Source organism: Alosa sapidissima, chromosome 9 (assembly GCF_018492685.1).
Source record: "Alosa sapidissima isolate fAloSap1 chromosome 9, fAloSap1.pri, whole genome shotgun sequence".
Classification (NCBI taxonomy): Eukaryota; Metazoa; Chordata; class Actinopteri; order Clupeiformes; family Clupeidae; genus Alosa; species Alosa sapidissima.
The window spans coordinates 19,517,689-19,531,855 of record NC_055965.1 but is presented as its reverse complement, the minus strand read 5'-3'; the positions used below and the strand labels follow the sequence as shown (position 1 = coordinate 19,531,855).

General features: G+C 42.9%; 2 protein-coding genes across 6 annotated transcripts in view; one reads left to right on the top strand and one right to left on the bottom strand.

The window, feature by feature from the left end:
* Positions 1-678: 678 nt before the first annotated feature.
* Positions 679-5,152, bottom strand: LOC121717918 (F-box only protein 48). 2 transcript variants are annotated; one of them, XM_042102641.1, is made up of 5 exons: positions 5,069-5,152; positions 3,829-4,014; positions 3,436-3,517; positions 2,097-2,347; positions 686-1,567 (listed from the first exon to the last, which is right to left on the bottom strand). In XM_042102641.1, exons 3-5 carry the CDS (start codon positions 3,500-3,502, stop codon positions 1,406-1,408), a joined length of 480 nt encoding a protein of 159 aa, XP_041958575.1. In that variant the 5' UTR covers positions 3,503-3,517; positions 3,829-4,014; positions 5,069-5,152; the 3' UTR covers positions 686-1,405. The 2 variants fall into 2 exon arrangements, with proteins under 2 accessions (XP_041958576.1, XP_041958575.1); XM_042102642.1 differs by lacking the exon at positions 3,436-3,517 and having other exon boundaries at positions 679-1,567.
* Positions 5,153-5,241: 89 nt separating this feature from the next.
* aplf (aprataxin and PNKP like factor) overlaps positions 5,242-14,167 on the top strand; it is a 39,425-nt gene continuing 30,499 nt past the window's right edge. For 3 of the 4 annotated variants that reach the window (XM_042102603.1, XM_042102602.1, XM_042102600.1), the window contains exons 1-4: positions 5,242-5,890; positions 6,231-6,323; positions 7,765-7,836; positions 12,725-12,933. In XM_042102603.1, the coding sequence (XP_041958537.1) occupies positions 6,231-6,323; positions 7,765-7,836; positions 12,725-12,933 (374 nt within the window). In that variant the 5' untranslated portion in view covers positions 5,242-5,890. The remainder of the gene's footprint in view (positions 5,891-6,230; positions 6,324-7,764; positions 7,837-12,724; positions 12,934-14,167) is intronic. The other variant, XM_042102601.1, reaches the window with a different exon arrangement.

Below are 14,167 nucleotides of genomic sequence, written 5' to 3'. Positions count from 1 at the left end.
ACTATGTCATAGGCTATTACCTCCAAATTCAGAGAGTTACCACAAGGTAACTCTCTTTTAAGTTCTCAATTGATAATTCAGATTGATGTCAAAAGCTTCTTTCACACAAACATACAGGCATTTGTGGGCGTTTTTGGGAGGTAACCAGGTACGCCATTCTGTTGGAGGTGCAAACAAACGCTGCATCGCCTAGCACCGTGTACGACTCTGGCTCCTTATCAATTTGGTAACTATAATGGGCTATTTGACGTCTTTAGAACACTAAACATATCGGAGGCTTCAAATGTTGAGTTGTCAGTCTAGATTTTTTGACGTTAATCACTCCTTTGATGTATTTCTATTGTCTATCCAAAGCAAAGTGCCTGTTTCGATGATCAACTGATGGTCAAATCAACCAAAAATCCAATATTGTTTGCACCTCCAAGTGGTCTGTGACGTATGTTTGTGTGAAATAATAACTGCCATCTGAATTTGTTGAAGGCAATATGTGTTTTTCCTTGAAGTGAATTTGATGTTTTTCTCATACAAGAATATGTAAAATACATTGGCTTTGCATGAAGGTAACATGTTACACATGTCACAAACACATGAAATAAGTCGTTTTGACTACAAAACCAGTTTTGAAATAATTGTACACACAAATATATTTCATTCATTCATTTGTATTTAGTTCAACATTTAAATAGCACCATGATTAAAACAAAACATTATTATAAAATATTACATATAAATAAATAAGATATAAGTGCTATATCAAAATGTCCTAAATTGACATTTTCATGATTCATTTAAAAATCATTCTGCATGTATATCATTGGAAATCATGAAAAGCATATTCAAAAGTCATATACAAGATATCAACTGGTGTTTGAAAAAGTGTACAAAAGGTTACAAATCATTTGAGGTGCTTGATCACAGTCAATCTAAAATACAAAAACGCATTTCAGTCTATTTCATATGACTATTATTGCGCACGTGTGTGTGTGTATTGCCAGTCCTGGGTGGTAATTCAAGTGCCCACGATGAAGTCAAAAACTCAAGCCGTAAACCTCCAAAAAGAAGAGCTTTTCTGGCATTGTTTTGTGTGAAGAATGAAGTCCCCACAGGGCTTGGCTACCACTACCTCTCTGGGTTAACGTACCCAGGCTTGGCACTGCACCGTGTACGTGAAATACCTCCCTAATATAATCCATCACACACACTATAACATGACCACAAAGACCATATCCACCACCACGGCTGTCATCACCATCTCCTCCTCCAACACCACTGCTAGCAGCAGGTCATCCATCGCTCCAGCTCCACCTCCACCACCTCCTCCAACACCAACGCTAGCAGCAGGTTATCCATCGCTCCAGCTCCACCTCCACCACCTCCTCCAACACCAACGCTAGCAGCAGGTCATCTATCGCTCCAGCTCGGCCTCCAGGATCTCCCCCCAGGTCTCCACGTCGAACGGGTACATGCTGTTGGGAGGGATCTGGTCAGCTGACCTCACATGGCTGAACCGGCCCTTCATCCAGTTCTTCTTGGCACGGCTCTTCTGGTAGTTACGCACCAGGGTGACCTGAGATACAGTTGAAGTTGAAGTTAAAGTTGACTGTATTTAGCAGACACTTTTATCCAAAACGACACAGACTGCTCCACCCTCAATAAAAGCCATGATGAGACGCAGATGTACAATGTGTGTGTGTGTGCAGCCAATATTCATTCATATTTACTCATAAAGACAAGACAAGAAAAAAGACATTGTAGATTTTATCTTGGAGTATGTGAAATTGCATGCGACTAATTAAAGGTCAAGTCCTCAATCCTGACTAAGAGTTGTTGGTATTTGAGCTCAAGTGCCAATTATCTATGTGCACCCCTTCCTATGCATATGCTTCTGAAGCACCATTTTTGATTGGTTGGAATTAGTGTACCTCTAAATGGAGGTCACAAAATTAGCTTTTTGATATTTTTTTATAGACATCACCAAATCCAGTGCAAAGCCCTGTCCAAAAAGGAGCAATGCTTTTATCCGTGTGAGGGGGGCAAATTCTGTGCATCCCACTTTAAGAAAAACAAAAACACATAAAAATCTAAAAATCGCAAACCTTCCAGGACAGGCCTTCCTGTCGGTCCCCGGTGACCTCTTTGTTGCACACGGCTAGAACCGTAAGGCAGTGGTTCCGCCAGAGGCTGTCACTGCCCTCGATAAGACGGTTCCACTGCTTGCAGGTGAGCGAGGCCCGACACAGACTCCGAACGTCCAGTTCGCTGAAGATCCTCAGGGTCATCTCTGGTGGTAAGGCCTCCGTGAAGTTGCGCTGGTCTTCCGCTCTCATGGACAACAGCATGGATAATTCTGGAAAAAAAAGGATTTTACATTTATACTTTTACATTTATTCATTTAGCAGATGCTTCTGCCTAAAGTGATTTAAATATGTAAACTATAGTAGAAGGGTCATTGTCCCCAGAGAGCAACTTGGGGCCTTGCTCAAGTGCACGGCAGTGGAAGCCAGAAACCCACAACTTTTCAGGCTATTACATGCTAGCCCAGCTCCTTAGGGTACGTTCGTAAATTCAATCTGACACACAATGGACGCTCCAAGAGTGTGAAGAAGCTCTGAATAAATACACGATAATTCCGAATTTACGAACAGTTAAAGGAACCATATGTAAGATTGTGGCCAAAACTGGTACTGCAATCACTTTCAAATTACTATAGAGCGGTGTAACGCCACCACTTCTCAATGAGACGTGGTCTGGGAACCAAACGTTCATTTTCTCGTATTTGAAAAAAATGCCCAGATCCGTTTATTGGGTGCCACGAATGTCTATCATATGCGTCTGTGCATAGCTCATCATCGTCTTGCTTTCCCCCCTGTTCTGTGATTGGTTCCCTATCTCAGGCGAAAATTTGCTCCATGGTCTCCAGGCTGCCTTAGCAGCGTGAATCAAATCGTGCGCAAGGCAGCATGGGAACACCCAGGCTAGTAACCCCTCCCCCTCCACCCTGACTCGAGGTTGCCAACCCGGATGCCAAAACACTACTGACTTTGTAATTAGTAGAAAGGTAGAGGGTGGCGCATCAGGCCAAAACACAACATGACATGACAAAACACAACATCAACATCAGTTGAGGGCTGCAACTATCCTGGCCGGACTAACTGTTGTCAGTGATATTAGTATTTGAAATGAACATGATTTCTTAATGTCTAGTGACATATCAGGGCCATTTTATGATTAATTGAAATACATGTCTTACATATGGTTCCTTTAAGTGTGCTCGGAATGCTTGGAGTGGCTATTTACGTTTGCACCCATAGCCACTATGCTACCACCTCCCCTTTCTCCTCCTCTAAGTCATTGTGCCAATGCCACTGGCTACAAATGATTCCTGTCGAAAATGTTTATTATATTCTGAATATATTTTAGAAATCATTGAATTACCTTCAGATAGTTTATCTGGGGTCGAAGACGTGGGGAATGGTGAACTCCTCATTGTTTCTTGTTTCATCGTCACGTTTCAGACCTTGAAGATTTCAAATGTTTTGATATCAATTGTCCATTGTCTGTGTTCAAACAGGTTTGCAACATTCTAGAATCTGCTGGCAAATAGTCATGCCCAGAGCCTTATAGATATATATATATATATATGGCTCTGGTCATGCCCACACAGAGTCACAGAAATGTATGCTTCTGGTCATCCGTAGAATTACAAATACTTACACAAGCTGCATATCCATATCTGCATATTCACTTAGTCAGACTAACAAACAATGTATTCTACCATCACATATAACCAAACAAATCCATACAAGAGCTCATCATCTTGTTCGCTACCTGTGTCTATGCTGAGAAGCTTCTAGAAGGCTGGCACGGGGGCACAGTGCTGGGTGGTATTAGTGTTGGTGAGCTGCTGCCCATGCCCTGGTGTCGGAGCTGATGGAGGCCAACACCAACTACAGAGTGGTTCCCCACCACAGCTGTGTCCAGTTGAGGACACCAGCAGTGTAATAGGGACTGGTCCTAAAACAGTAAGAAACAATAAAAACAACCATTAAGAACCCAGCACTCTGCTACAGTTTCTCTTTGTCAACAGGGCACTTTATGCCAGACGGATCTGCACCTTATCATGCCAAAGGACGTGCTGGTTCATCATTTCCAACTATTCTGGCCAGACTATATTTTTAATTATTCAATTATTTGTTATTTTTCAAAGTGAATTTTGACCATTGTGCACGATGATTTTGCGCAATAAAAAATATTGATGGATTGACAGACATCCAGGTCAGATCTGTTCTGAAGGGCCTATGTGGGCATAGTCCGGGGTTTCTGTAAAGCTGCTGAAGTGTTTGTCAGGTTTTACTACGGAAGTGAAGTCAGTTCGACAGTTTCGACAGACGACAGTTTCATATGATAAGTGACTGATTAAGACAGTGCCTGTACAGTAGGCTAGCCTACTCTTGAAATGCAATTTTACTTAATCGTAGTAGGACATTGACAGCTACGAGTGGGACGAATTGCACGCAACAATATCACGTGTCAGCACGTGTCAGCCCTAATGTGACAGCAGCTGAAGGCTAAAAACATAAGTTAAAGCTAAAAGGGAATGCTCAAAGCCTCAAACCAGTGGTAAAATGCAAAAGAGAGACCTTACTATTTAAGTGTTATACATACTGAAAAAAAGTAATGATCTTAAAAATTCCGTCCTTCAAATATACCCAGCCTATTCTCATTTGTTAATCTAGGCTCAAGTGCCTATCGGAAACTAGTATTTAGCTGGCGGTCTGTTCTCTATAATTGTAGCAAGTTAATTGAGGCTAATAAGTTAATAAATAGAAGACTGCACTGTTGTAACCATTCCTGTATGAAAAGACGGGGTAGCGTCGTACCAGCGTAACAACGAGTCTGTCTGCAAGCTCTTTTGTGGCTGGCCTGCCTGCAACAAAATCCAGACTAAACGCCCCGTTGCTCCTCTTAAGGACTGGTTATATTAAAGCTTAATACATTTACTAATTTGAATTAAAATAATAATAACACAGGATACTAACATGAGACTCAATAACAAATGTGTTTTTACCTTTGGCCACTCCCTTCCCCGACTGTCGAGTTTAAATGTCCTATTTGTTTATTATGATCGCGTCATCATAACGCCTTCGTCGACGCATGCGCACTACAAATCTCGGGGATCTGACAAAAAAAGCTACAGGCGCATTTTTCAAAAACGTTTGGCTGGTCAGTGCTAAATAATACTTTGGGGGGAGCTTTGCCCGTGCACGGTAGAGAATTTCTTCATAGGACAGTCTACACTTTAAATAATCGATTTACTTAACTAGAAATACATGTATTAAGAAACGAGACTGTAGCCTAGTTGCTTTAGCTGTTTTAGTCCACTAGAGGTCGCCTAAATACCACGTAGCCTGATGTAGCCAAACTTTACCCATTTACCTTGGTGTTACCAGAGAATGTCTAATAAAGGCCCGTCTACGGAGGTACCTGGGTTCATTAGCCTGTCTGTAAAGTAGTCAACTTTACCCACTTAACCTTGATGGCTGGATTAATTTGGCTTCTAAAGTTAGTTGCTGTATCGATATCAATATGAGTCTTGTCCATTCCAGTTGACCAAATTCGCACATGGTTGCATACACATTCCGCTGAATTTTTTTTCAACTACTTCATCAACTCACATTATTTGGAGTCTTATAACGTTTAACAGTAGTTACACTTGCACAACTCAAGGGTTGTGTGTGTGTGAGTGTGTGGCCACGAGCTACTAGCAACTACTTTACGCATGCGCAAGGAAAGCTCTTGACCGGAAGAGAAGTTGTCGCGTGAAAACTGAAAGGAGAACAACTACTTGACAGAAGGTGGGCGGTAAATGCGCTTTTGACCAGAACTGCAGGTACAAATTCAATCAACACAACATAACTCTGAACATAGCTTTTCCAATAGTGACGCTGAGTAAACGAGGTGACTGGCTAATTACTTTAATTCAAGTATGCTGTCGATCGGTATTCTCAAGCTGCTGCTGCTAGCTGACAGTAGTGATATTGTTTACAAGCAAGCAATCAAGGTAGCCTAGTCTTGGTTCAACTCAAGTGCATCCACCTGCCCTGTATTGTTCAGTGATGGGGCAACGCTCTCTGTGTTTTGAGAGGATACCGGTAGCCTATTACATGAATCACTTTGATACTCTAATGTTCCCTTTAATTCAACCCAATTCAATTATGGTTACTTCACAGATGCCAAGCTTTGAGCTGAAGCCAGTGGACGGTGGCAATCTAGTGCACCTACCGGAGGGCGAAACTGTTCTTGGCAGAGGTCCTCTATTCGGAGTAAGTATTTCCAAGACATTTCATAGGCGGTTCTGCAAAAATCTCTTTGCAGTTATTCTAAATACAACAAGTTCAGTGTTAATCCGACGTGTATCCTCCATTGCAGTGATTGTTATGCCCACATCAGGCACATCTGGTGACTCTTGGTGTTTCCTTTGCTTGGCAGCACTTAATGCCCTAGACGGTTTGATGGCTTTGCTAATAATGTTTTTCTACTGAGGAAGGGACCCTTGGTTTATGTGTTTAATGTAGTCTTTAGCCTATTTTCACACAGAAGAAAAAAACCAGTCAGGAGACATAGGCTAGTTTGGCTGCAAAAACAGTCCGGGATGGTCCTATAATTGTCAGTATATTCACCTATTCAGACACTATGAATGCACCTATTTGTGTTGATGCCTTGACAGGAAGTCATGTTTGGTAGCTAAACGATTATTTAGAGCCCTCTCTGGCCAAAACATGCAGTATCTGCCAGGGTGTCACTGTCACATGGTCTGTCGACTACTTGTATGAACTGTCATCTGCATTTTTAAAAGAATTTAAGGTGACAGTGAGTGGGATTTACACAGGTCTTTATCCACTGGACTTGCTACCACTACCCACACACACACACACACACACACACACACACACACACACACACACACACACACTAGTGCTTCACATCACGGATGAGTTCATACAGCGTGTCGGGCCCGAGATGACAACTTCCCCCGTCAGTATACACCCATTCAATCTGTTCCTAGGGGGTTTCTAGTTGAAACATTAAAAACCAACGCAGATACTTTGAAATGAAAATGAATCAGACTTTAGCTTAAGGCTCTGCAAAATGTCGACTTTAAAACATGTTTTCCTTATTTTTGTTTGTCCCCAAGTTACAGTGTCGTTTTTCCTGTGCCACCAAAAATACCTTTGTTTTGTTTATGCTGTTAAAAGAGTCTATACTGACACTAATGTGCCAGTAGAGGTCAGCAGTAAGCTACTGTAAAGTACAGGCATGTCAAGACATGTCGACGCTGTGTCCAGGCTGGATGACAGTTTCACAGTAGGGACAGTAGACAGTAGGGAAAGTACAGTTAGTTAGTTAGTCACCCCTTGAATGTTTCCCCCCTTTGCTTGTTGGGACAGTTGGAAGGTGGTGATTTTGCAGTAGTGAGATGGGTCAGGTCAGGTGTTGTTACATGTACATGAGTGTGCTGGGTGGTAGAACCCCCCCCCCCCCCCCCCCTACTGTGAAGTTCTTTGGGTGCCTTGAAAAGTGCTTTATACTGTAAATGTTGTTGTTGTTTTGTTTGTTTTACAGTGAGATAAAGTTTTTTTTTTTTCAAAAGTAATGTTTCTTTCACAATGTTTACTAATTGTATAGGGCAAATATACACCCTGTGTGTATGTGTGTGTGTGTGTCTGTGGGCTGTGTTTCCTGACTTTATGATTTCTTTTCCAGGTCAATGACAAAAGAGTCTCCAGGAATCATGGGATGCTGGAGAATGCAGAAGGAAAACTCCGGATCAAACCCGTACGTACATGGCACAGTGGCCACATGAGACTTCACACCTAAAGGGCCGTTTACACCAGGAACAATAACTACAAAGATAACTGTGTAGATAAATAAAAGATAATTCAATTCATTAATTCTTTCAAAGATAACTGAGCGTCCACACTGACCAACGATAAGGAAAGCGTCCCCTCGTGTTGATGAATGTAACATCTAAAATTGTATGGATTCTGATTGGCTGTCAGCTTTTTATCGGTTTCAAAATTGCTCTGAAAGTGATCCCCGGCGATATCGTTCTTCATGTCGTTATAGCTCATATGCGCACGTTATGCATCATATTAGCTAATGTGCTGCTGTTGTGCTGTTATTTGTTATGGTTATTGTTCGTTCTTAGAGTGAACGGCCCTTAACATACACTTAGTGACCTCTAGCAATGTCCAGTAATGTAATGGCTGTGATCTAAAGGCTAATCTGACTGCCTCTTGTGCACTGCTTCAGTATCTGTGCTGCATGTCAAAGGGCCTACTTGAATGTATGACGCATGAACTCCTGAGGAGCTCGAGCTATATAGTTTTTTATTTTAGGGGCTAGTTTCTCTGATTGAGGCCAGTCAGGCCTCAGCCAATAATTTGGCCTCTCTCTCTCCCTCTCTCCCTCTTTCTCTCTCTCTCTCTCTCTCTCTCTCTCTCTCTCTCTCTTCTCTCTCTCTCTCTCCATCATCATCATCAATCATCCTCTGTCAATAGCAGCTCGCAAAACGAATGTGCAAAAACAAAATTCTGATGCATTTCGAACAGACCGTACAGACTATGCATTACCATACCATCTTTCTTTCTTTCTTTCTTTCGTTTTTTCTTTCTTTCTTTCTTTCTCTCTTTCTTTCTGTTTCTCTCTTTCTCTCTTTTTTTCTCCTCTCAGTTTGTACATCTTCATGTGTCCGTCCCTCCATCCATCCATTCAGGTCTGATTTTACATAGTGATGAAGTATCACATTGCCTATGCATCGAGTGTGTGAAGCCTAAATGCATTTGCTGAAGATTGATTGTAAATCCACTCTGCGTCACGGGAAGGAGCGTTTTTATTTCGGATGCATATAAAAATGTCAAGGACCTGACCCCTACGCAGGATGAATGCACAAAAAATACATTCTTACTACTGCTAGTCTGCTACAGGCTTTCATTCATTGAATGATTGATTGATTAATTCATTCATTCATTCTTTCTGTTTGTCTCTGTCCATCACTCTGTCTCTCTCTCTGTCTCTGTCTGGTTGCATATGGAAAGGAAGTATCTGTGCTTTCTTTGCACTGTGTTGGTGTGTTTAGGCAAAATGCATCAGCTCAAGACTTCAATTCATTAATTCATTCTTTCTTTCTTTCTTTCTTTTTTTCCATGTACCTGTTTCTATCTGTTGACTCATGTTATTAATGTTCATCCATCTCTCCCCTCCTCTCTCTCTACTCTCTCCAGTCTAAACTGGATCCTGGGCCTGGTCCCATGCGGGCTTGTGTGCGCTGGTCCAGCAGCAGCTCTCTCTCTCTCTCTCTCTCTCTCTCTCTCTCTCTCTCTCTCTCTCTCTCTCCATCTCCTTCCTTCTTTCCCTTCCTCTTCTTTGAAGTCATGCAACCGACCCGAATGTGCATCCTCGAAATGAAACCACTTCTCATGGGCCCATCAGCCTGTTGCTCTCCATGTCAGTCTCTCTGTTACCATGTAATCAGTGGTCATTGATTGCCTTTGAACTCTCTACTCTTCCTACTTGACATCTGCAGCCCCCTATTCTCTTCCTAACTCCCAAACCTCCCATGCCCTAAGGAGACCTTTTAAACACTCCAGTGCCCCAACGAAAGGGCTTGAAAGGGTTTGTAATCAAATTTTTTATAGGTTCACTCAATGCAATTTGGCTTTATTGTTTATTTTGAGATGTGAGTGTGTGTATGTCTGAGGGACTGTTTACGACTGCCTTGTACATTTGTGCAAATGTTTTTTTTTTCTTCTTCTGGCTAATGTAATCGGCTGACGTACATGCGCCGTGTGTGTATTATGGCCTACAATTCATCATACATCGGCCTTAAAAACAATCCTGGAAAGGTCACTAAATGAAGTCGGACCACGGTTAGCGTCTTGGGGTAAACAAGCAATCAACTTTGACATTCACTGTCATTTGTCATTTGAGGTTTTTTTGAGCTAGTCATTTCTTAATTAGCCAATTAAAGCACAGAGGTGCCACTAAAACCATTGACGAGCCTCCTGCCCTTTTCAGAGATGGGTTTGTCAATGGTGTAACGTCAGAGAGAGGCTTCCTGCAGGCAGGTGGGTGCAAATAATCTTTTTGTTTTGTGCTGTTTTGTTTTTCAGTTAGCACTTGGTTAGCAACAATTTATTCAGCACGCAATGGACATCATGGACTCAAACTAGCACGTTGCCATTTCAGTTAGGTGTGAAGTGAAATTTCATTAAGCTTATAGACAAACACAACATTAAGTAAAAAATAAATAAAATACAAGTCTAAAAAAAGGCATATGCAGTTGGCTGTTAAAATTGAAAACAAAGTAGTGTATAGGATAATGCTATAGGACTTATCAGCCATCAGCAGGAAATAATGTAGCCCTAATTTATAGATTTCCTCGATCGCTTTAATGCTTGTGTCAACTTTGACATCACGTTTTCAAAACTAATTAACGCACAGGTCTAAACAGACGCACTCTGGCCAAAGTGTGAAAATAATGTAGCCCTAATTTAATAAGTCGTAACTTGGCTGACCGCCTGCACTGAATCAGACTCCTCCCCCATGGACACTAAATTTAGTACGCCCAAGAGCCTGACCCAAACAGTTCTAGAATGCTACACTCTACACTGTTGCCCAAACTGGGCCAGGAAAAAGAAACTGGGTATGGACCCGGTTCCTTTCAGTTGAGTTCACTCGCCGTTAACCAGTGGGAAGTCATCTCCGTATGACATCATCGATCTGAACCCTATATCCAATCATCAGTCTTTAGGAAATTTTTCACGGGCTACAATCATTCACAGTTCTCTCCTAAAGCAGGGGTCACTGACCCTGTCCTTCATAGTTGACAGGCTGACTTTAGAGATGTTCCAGGTAGATCTTATTGCCACCTGAACAGAAAACCAATCGGGCTGCTTTTTTTTTTTTTTTATCGAAATCACAATGTAAACTAATGCAATTAGCTAATCGCAAAGGCTGCAATTACAATTAATTGCAGTTTGAAACTCTGTCTGAATGGTTAATCTAGTCACATCTATGATTCATGGACTCCTCCGTGTGTGACAGACTGTGAAGCTCACCTAATAGGAGTGCTGAGCTTCTCAGGCACTACGATCGCAATCACAATATCTGTCCGAAAAATCACATCAACAGATATTTTCTCTATATCGGGCAGCCCTAGAAACAAATCACTGAGTCAAGTGTAATCACATCTCGACTTCTGGTCTAATCACATCTCGACTTCTGATGTGCTTAGGTGGGACTGAAGAGTTTGTTTTCTCTCGAACAAAAATGTAAAACTATCAGGAGTCAGGAGTCTAAAAAAAATATTGCCACCTCTGTGGATCATAGATAATGAACCTTCATGGTTCATAGACATTAAACATGTCAAGATTAGGTATTTGCTGCTACTGAATCTAGGTTTTACATCTAGAAATGAATCTTACCATCTTAAGTGTATCAGTCAGGCACAAGGTTGATTGACATACAACAGTCTATGCATACAACGCAACCAGAACACTAGCGAAGAAGAAGCCCATTTGGGTGGACTGACTGTAGTTTTGTACAGTAGATTGTAGAGTTGCAATCACGCAGTTTGGAACTCCGTCCCAGTGCTTCGTCCTACGATCTTTATATTCATGTCTTCCTCCTTGTGACGTTTGCCAGCCCATTTGGAGGGAGGGACTGCCCTTTGTCATCATCATTTGCCTCAGGCACAAAAAAAAACTGTTTGCTCCGCAGTGATATTAATAGATCGCCCGCCAGCAGAGGCCACAGCTGAGTGGCTGGCGTCGGTGGGGGGAGCGGGATCATTTGTGTGCATTGGCCTCCTCTTTCCGTCGTGTTAATAAGTCGTCTGTGCGGGAGAGAGAAATGCTTCCCTCGCCTCCTCCATGCAACTGTATTGATCTTGTGTGATCTCTGTTTTATCGCCTGGACTGTCAGACCTATTCATGGGTTTCATCAGGTCCCTTTCCATAGGTGTATAAAATCAAGCACTTATATTATGAATGCAGACTGCATGGTGCTTGATTTATACACTTGTGAACAGGGACCTCATGAAACCCATGAATAGGTAGGCGTCTGTCTGTCTGTCTGTCTGCCTGCTTGCCTGTCTGTCTGTCTGTCTCTGTCTGTCTGCACATTGTTACGTACTATGAAATGTGGTGCCATTACAACATTAGAGCTTTTATCTCCAGATGGCTGTAGTCAGGCCAGACATGATTGTTGCCAGTTGCCAAAGTCAGGCCAGACATGATTGTTGCCAGTTGCCAAAGTCAGGCCAGACATGATTGTTGCCAGTTGCCAAAGTCAGGCCAGACATGATTGTTGCCAGTTGCCAAAGTCAGGCCAGACATGATTGTTGCCAGTTGCCAAAGTCAGGCCAGACATGATTGTTGCCAGTTGCCAAAGTCAGGTTTTTTTTTTCCGCCTTTGCCCCCTGATCAATATACAGTAGTCACCTCAGACAAGCACCCTCCATTTAAGTCATCAGCCTCCATTGAAGTCTTCATTGAAATCTGTTTTGGTTGAATTTTTGTCACTGAGGAAATCTGATGAAGTCATCGTGGGAGGTGAAAAAAGCTCCAGCCTGAGACAACGCTGTCTCATGAAGATGTTTCGGCCACGCTGTGTGTGAAATCGTTTTTTTTTTTATATTCGTCTTTTTTTTCTCTCTCTCCAGACCCACCTGAACCCGTGCTTCGTCCAGTCTTCCCTGGAGTCGCCCCCTCAACCCCTGAAGAAGGGCCAGTGGTACACGCTCGACCCAGGGGACCTGCTCTCCCTCCTGCCGGGGAAGTACATCTACTGCGTGGTGGCCAAGGAGGAGGAGGAGGAGAAGGAGGAGGAGGAGAAGGAGAAGGAGAAGGAGGAGGACGAGAGCACAATTAGGTAAGGGCTGACTGTGTGTGTGTGTGTGTGTGTGTGTGTGTGTGTGTGTGTGTGTGTGTGTGTGTGTGTGTGTGGAGGAGGAGGAGGAGGAGGAGGAGAAGGAGGAGGACGAGAGCACAATTAGGTAAGGGCTGACTGTGTGTGTGTGTGTGTGTGTGTGGAGGAGGAGGAGGAGGAGGAGGACGAGAGCACAATTAGGTAAGGGCCGACTGTGTGTGTGCGTGTGCGTGTGTGTGTGTGAGGAGGAGGAGGACGAGGAGGAGGACGAGAGCACAATTAGGTAAGGGCCGACTGTGTGTGTGTGTGCGTGTGTGGAGGAGGAGGAGGAGGAGGACGAGAGCACAATTAGGTAAGGGCCGACAGTGTGTGTGTGTGTGTGTGTGTGTGTGTGTGTGCGTGCGTGCGTGTGTGTGCGTGTGAGCCGACGAGAGCCGAGAAGATTATTGGGTGTTGATGGCGCTGCCCTTGTGTCATTTGACCACTTAACCCACTTTCCACCTGTCCGTCCGTATGTCTGTGCATCAAGTCACCGTGTCCCCGCTCCTTCCGATCCATCAGCACGCTCCGTCGAGGGTAGTTGAAATTATATCACCACGTGAAACGAATGACGTGGGAATTAGAATGGCAGTCTGAGGCTGACCGTTAAGAAATGGATTGCTGTTCTACACTGATCTGTTAGTTGTATCCAGAGGCCTTTTTCTTCTACCCTGTGTCTCCATATTGATCTGTTTGTTTGTTTGTTTGTTTGTTTGTTTGTTTGTTTGTTTGTTTATTTATTTATTTATTTATTTATTTATTTATTTATTTTATTTTTATGATTTTAAGTGTCATGAGCAGTCTGCCAGGGCTGGCCTAGTTTTGAACTGTGCGTTTGAATTTATGCGTGGAGGTGTTCGACTCTCAAAGGTTCGCACAGTAGCTTAACCTAGAACCCGACAGATGGACAAGACAGAAGTGTGTGTGTGTGTGTGTGTGTGTGTGTGTGTGTGTGTGTGTGTCTGCGCGCACATGCACCTCTGTCTGATCCTAGTGTAAATGAAAGAGTCTACTCAAGGGAGGTGGTTCACTCTTCATGAGAGAACCTGCTGTTGTCTCCAGTCCTGGATCCTAAATGAATGCATTATGCATTCTCTCAGCTTATAGAGGCACAACACATTTACACAGTAATTTTTTTACCCCAGGGTGTCCGCGGGGTTGTAAAAAGAATTAAAAGGTAGTAAATGAAATTAGCCAA